Source organism: Acyrthosiphon pisum, chromosome A2 (assembly GCF_005508785.2).
Source record: "Acyrthosiphon pisum isolate AL4f chromosome A2, pea_aphid_22Mar2018_4r6ur, whole genome shotgun sequence".
NCBI lineage: Eukaryota > Metazoa > Arthropoda > Insecta > Hemiptera > Aphididae > Acyrthosiphon > Acyrthosiphon pisum.
Genome location: NC_042495.1, coordinates 75,922,666 through 75,928,219, shown reverse-complemented (window position 1 = coordinate 75,928,219; position 5,554 = coordinate 75,922,666). Strand labels below are relative to the sequence as shown.

Below are 5,554 nucleotides of genomic sequence, written 5' to 3'. Positions count from 1 at the left end.
TAAATTATGACATTTCAAAATTATATATATTAATTTTTATCAAAAAAAAACTAATTTAACTTACTTATTACAAAAAATTTAAAATACATTACTATACTAATGGGCAGTATAAAATATATCATCACATATACACTAGGTATTAAAATTGGTAATATAATATTTATTAGGTTGACCGATCGTCTTCGCTCAGAATCGTATTTTGTATTGAATGATTTATCATTGAAATAAAATGTAGTCATTATAGTGACTTACTTAATGACGATCAGATAAACTCGACATGTACTGTAAAGCAGAGTAGATCCCTCTCTAGTATCTACTTTTCCTTTTTTTTATATAAAACATGTAATATTATTAATCATATACCACGTACCTATACGAAATTACTTCTTTGACATGATTACAAATCAAATCAAAGCAAAAAAAAAAAAAAAATGTAACTAAATAAATTCTTTTCATTGAATCAAATTATGGCATTTATTTAGCTTAAGACAAGTACAAGTACCTATATTATATAATTTGTGTTAGTTGTATTATATTTTAGTACTAAAATTTAAAAAAATAATATTTATCACACACTTTTTATAAATTCATATCATTATACCTAGAAACAATTAGCGTTTTATTATAAAAGATAATAACTAATAAGAAAGTACCTACCTATAGGTACTTAAAATTTAAGAAAATTGAAATTGAAATAAAATATCAATAAAAAAGAAGAGGATACCTACTCTGCTGGGTGTACCCCGTACGATGAAAATGCAATTATTAGCTACATTATACCTATTATATAATATAGTATATTATACACGTACCTACAAAATACAAAAATCTAAACAATAATACATTTGGATTTCACGTATTCTCGTCGTAAAACGTATTCGATGCATAAAAATTAATATCTCAAAATATACCTACATCTTTTTTTAAAGTGCGTGTCACTGAGATAAAGATTTAGAATATAATTTAAACACTCACATGTTATAATATTATATCAAATAAAATGCACGTTCTTTGTTTTTTTATTCGACTGTACGTCATTGATGTAATTGCTTTAATGTTACAGATACCAGAGATTTATACGATCACAGTTCGGTGACGTATAAGTTGGCGGAAATGGAAATGCGCGTGGATCACTTGACCAGATTGTATGAACTGAAAGACAAAGACGTCCAGGAACTAATTAAGCATTTCAGCTCGGTTCTCAAAACGATCGTGAAGTCGCTGAATGTTTCCGTTTCTGAAGACATAGAATCGTTAATGGTTGCTTTCAACAAGTCCGTGGAAATGGTCAGGTCACCGATGGCGCATTTCGACGTGTACACATTCCTACCCCATCTGCGGTCCCACGAGAATTATTTGAGGCCTTTGATATTACATTCCGGAGGCAGAAATGCAGGTTATTTACTCATTAAATTTCACACAAGGGACCAATAAGAACGGAGTACAGATAAACAATATTAGTTACAAGCAATATAATACATATTATATTATATGGTAGCAAAAATAAATAATATATAGGTCAACAATAATATGTAGGTATGGTTAAGGCATAGTAAAAAATAAGGTATTTTATAAAACGCCCGGGCAATGCTGAAGTTATGTATTTAATATTTTTGCATTACAGTTGTAATACCTAATAGGTAGGTACATAATAAATAATTAATTTTACCATCTAAATTATGTTAGTAGTTGTTAATAATATTTGTAAAAGATAATTAAAATATTATTAATCCAAACGTACAAGATGTATAAATTATCCGTTAATAAAATCCCGAAGGCCGAAATGAATCAAAATACTAAATTTTACTGTTTAACCATACACTTATCTTACCATAATAATTATCTGGTGGTTATATGATAAAACACAGGGTTCTTAACTTACACGAATTTCGTTCACAATACACATTGTAGATATTTTATATTTTTATTGTTAAAATTAAATTACAAACCTAGTGTATTATTAACTACAATTTTATATTATAGATACCTAGTTAAAAACTAATTTTTCGTAAAACCAATGTATAATATAAACTTTAAGCCCAGATAATTGTTTACAGGGGCACATAATGGTTCGTAAAAAAACATGTCACGATAGTATTGATATTCATATTTTATTCAATGAACTGTATGAATGTATATAAATATATTTGTCGAGCATAATATTACAAAATACAAAGTATCCTATACTAATAAAACGAATGTATAAAAGTACATAAATTGTTTGTAAAGAATTAAACCTTTAACGCTTAAACCAATACCAGAAAATACCCTCTCCCCGGAATCTATATGAAATCAAATTAATTATATCATCTCCAACCAGGAAATAAAATAACATTTATTTATACACATTTTACTCTCATCTCTACCTTAAATCACTTATAGTCTAATTTGTTTTATTCGTAAGTTATTTGATTAAATATCAATTTCTATTGCAAAATAATGAATGATGATGCCAATAATTCAAATCAACATAAAACCTACTAAAGAGTTTAAAATAATTTTAAAATGTATGTGTTTTTTTTTTAGTGTCAATGGTGTTTGGAGTTCCTACTGTTCGTCGCCAACAACAGACATACTTGATACAGACATTGATTAACATCGTAAGCAACATGAATCAAACCGAACAGAAAGATTCGTTAATAGTAGTGATGATTGGCGAAGTAATGTATACTTGTGATTACTCAATATAAAATATGTTACCGATAGATTAATATTTGTATCGGACGTGTTGTAATTGTTGCAGATCGATCAGGAATACACGCAACAAGTTACTGCGGAAATCAAAAATCGGTAATTATTTTCATTGCCATTACGATGCCGATTATACAAATTAAGAATTTATATTATTATTGTTGAATATTTAACTTCAGGTTACCGGAAGCAGTGAACTCGGGTCTCGTGGACATAATTGCTCCGTCCCCAGAGTATTATCCAGATTTCAACAAGCTTCGCATTACGCTCGGTGACTCCGAAGACCGTGTCCGCTGGAGGAGCAAACAAAATTTAGATTATGTTTTCTTAATGATGTACTGCCAGCCGAAAGGATCGTTTTACGTTCAACTTGAAGACGACGTAGTCGCGAAGCCGCAATTCCACAGTATTATGAAAAAAACGGCTTTGCAGAGGATAGCCGACGGACAAGAGTGGTTCATATTAGATTTCTGTCGACTTGGTTTTATCGGTAAAATCTATTTTAGTTGCAAAGTATAATATCACTAGTGGTACGAAAGTACAATGGTATATTTCAATTTAGGCAAAATGATGAGATGTTCAGATTTACCGTGGCTGATACAATTCATTGTGATGTTTTATAACGATAAGCCGGGGGATTGGCTTTTAGACGGAATGATGGAGACCAAAGCTTGTAATCTTGAAAAAGATTTTGTGAGTAAATTGTTTATGGTAGGCATATATTTTAAAAATTAAGGTTCATGAAAACAAATGTCACATATATAATCATGATTTTAAATTGAAATCTGCTTAGAATTGGCTTACTTAGGTATCCTGTAATATGGATGATTATAAAAAAAATTCTTTAAAATACTTTCCTATTAAAATTTAAACACTTTGAATTTTTGAACCGTACAAAACAAAATTCAAACGAATCATTATTATAACAGTGCTATTTTGTTAATATTATTGATAAATATTGTTCTTAGAGAGATTGTCGAAAACGAAAAGACGAAATATGGGTGACATTCAGACCGTCTCTTTTTCAACATATTGGAACCAGGTCATCTTTAAACGGCAAAATTCAACTGTTGAAGGTAAATCAATTTTATATAGAAAAATAGTACGATTTAAATACATATAGGTAAGTAAAATGTTAAGTAAATAAATATTTTTTGTCTCACAGGATAGTCTTTTCAAGAAAAGCGTCAACGTAAAACGCATAAATAAAATCAGAGGAAAATGACCTATGGCAAGGTACAGGTTACCTGTAGCGAAAATCAAAAAAGATTTCATCAAACGATGATGATATTAAAATAACAATGAATCGTCTGTGATTGTTTGAGTGAAATAATTTATTAATAATATGTAAGCACAGCTATTATATTATTGTATGAAAGTTCAAATTCAAACGTTGTCTGTATAATAATATAGGTATAAATAAGTCAATATGGAAATAATGCCTATAATTACTGGTTACTTTCATATCATTGAATTGTATTATTATTATTTATTTGTTTGTTATTCATGCGAAATACTCAAATACACATCTGCGTATTGCATTTACTTCCACTCCATTTACGCCAAAAATAAAAACAATGATATCTGAGATAAAAGCATTTTGTAACAAAATAAAATATTTACAATATTTATAGGAAAACAAATTATAACAAAAAATACACAATTATTCAGGGTTAATTTAAGGGACCTAATCATTTTAGTGTTTAATTTTTAATTAAATTCGTACACTATTATATAATAGCTGATGTATTATGTACCTATTTAGAAATAATTAAATAAATCACATTTAAAATATTATTGTATTTAATTAAAATATGTGCCCAAGTGATATCATTGTTTTTTAGAATATGAACTATTTATAGATACTTAAAAAAGAACAATTATTACTACCTAGACATACGTTGAACTATTAAATACTTACCTATTGAAATTCTATAGGTACTTACGTACCTTTTAATCATATTATAAGTTTATTATATTACTTCTAGTTTAAGTTATCGAAATTCTTAGATCATCATAATGTAAATAATTTGTACCTAATAATATTATCACAATGTATATAGTATAATATAATAAATAGTGTATTAGTGTAAAGCAATGGTCTTAGATGTATTAACGTGTCATCAATGAAAATCAAATTCATAATAAATGTTAGAAACAAAAAAATCAGAAATATTGATGATATTCGGTAGAAAATAGATATTCATATATTACATAATTCATATATGTCACACTGACGAAAAAAAACCTATATTATTGAAAGTTTGATTTTCTTGTAAAAGTACTAATTGATGGCAGTACCTAGTAATAATAGTAAATTTCCATTGATAATTATATTTTATATTATGATTTATGAGTGTATATTGTAAAACATATGATACGTAGGTACCTAAGTATTTATAAGCTAATGTTACTAAATATATATTACTGTTTTGTAAAAAAAGTTGTTGATTTCATGATAACCATATATAAATAAACAAGTGTACACCAAAACTTATTTTCAAAAATATATTATAATTACCTCAAATTACCTATCCTATATACTAGTACCTAATTCAGCTTAATGCTCTTAAATATCATTAATTCATTGAGTTGGACGCGCCTTGTGCGCACAATGTTTCGTGATTGGTTTTAACTTAAACGTATTATTTATACGTTATACCTAATAAACCTAGAAATAATTCGTCGTCTGTATTCCGAGTTTCACGTGAAATTTCCAAAAGCACTTTCGAGAATTATTTTAACTACATTATAATACACTAATCAAGCGTGAATTTCACTTTATAGTTTATGGACATATTATATTATGATTTATGCGGATAAGTATTGTATATAGGTCTAGGGACTGCGAAAGAGTGAATTA

At 27.7% G+C, this 5,554-nt stretch overlaps 1 protein-coding gene across 2 annotated transcripts in view; it reads left to right on the top strand.

The window, feature by feature from the left end:
* LOC100162885 (alpha-1,3-mannosyl-glycoprotein 4-beta-N-acetylglucosaminyltransferase B) overlaps window positions 1-5,213 on the top strand; it is a 45,675-nt gene extending 40,462 nt beyond the window's left edge. The window contains exons 3-9 of one of the 2 annotated variants that reach the window (XM_001943620.4): window positions 1,064-1,396; window positions 2,527-2,660; window positions 2,744-2,790; window positions 2,871-3,181; window positions 3,254-3,384; window positions 3,660-3,767; window positions 3,857-5,213. In XM_001943620.4, the coding sequence (XP_001943655.2) occupies window positions 1,064-1,396; window positions 2,527-2,660; window positions 2,744-2,790; window positions 2,871-3,181; window positions 3,254-3,384; window positions 3,660-3,767; window positions 3,857-3,916 (1,124 nt within the window). In that variant the 3' untranslated portion in view covers window positions 3,917-5,213. Of the gene's footprint in view, window positions 1-1,063; window positions 1,397-2,526; window positions 2,661-2,743; window positions 2,791-2,870; window positions 3,182-3,253; window positions 3,403-3,659; window positions 3,768-3,856 lie in introns of both variants that reach the window. The other variant, XM_003241692.3, reaches the window with a different exon arrangement.
* Window positions 5,214-5,554: the final 341 nt, after the last annotated feature.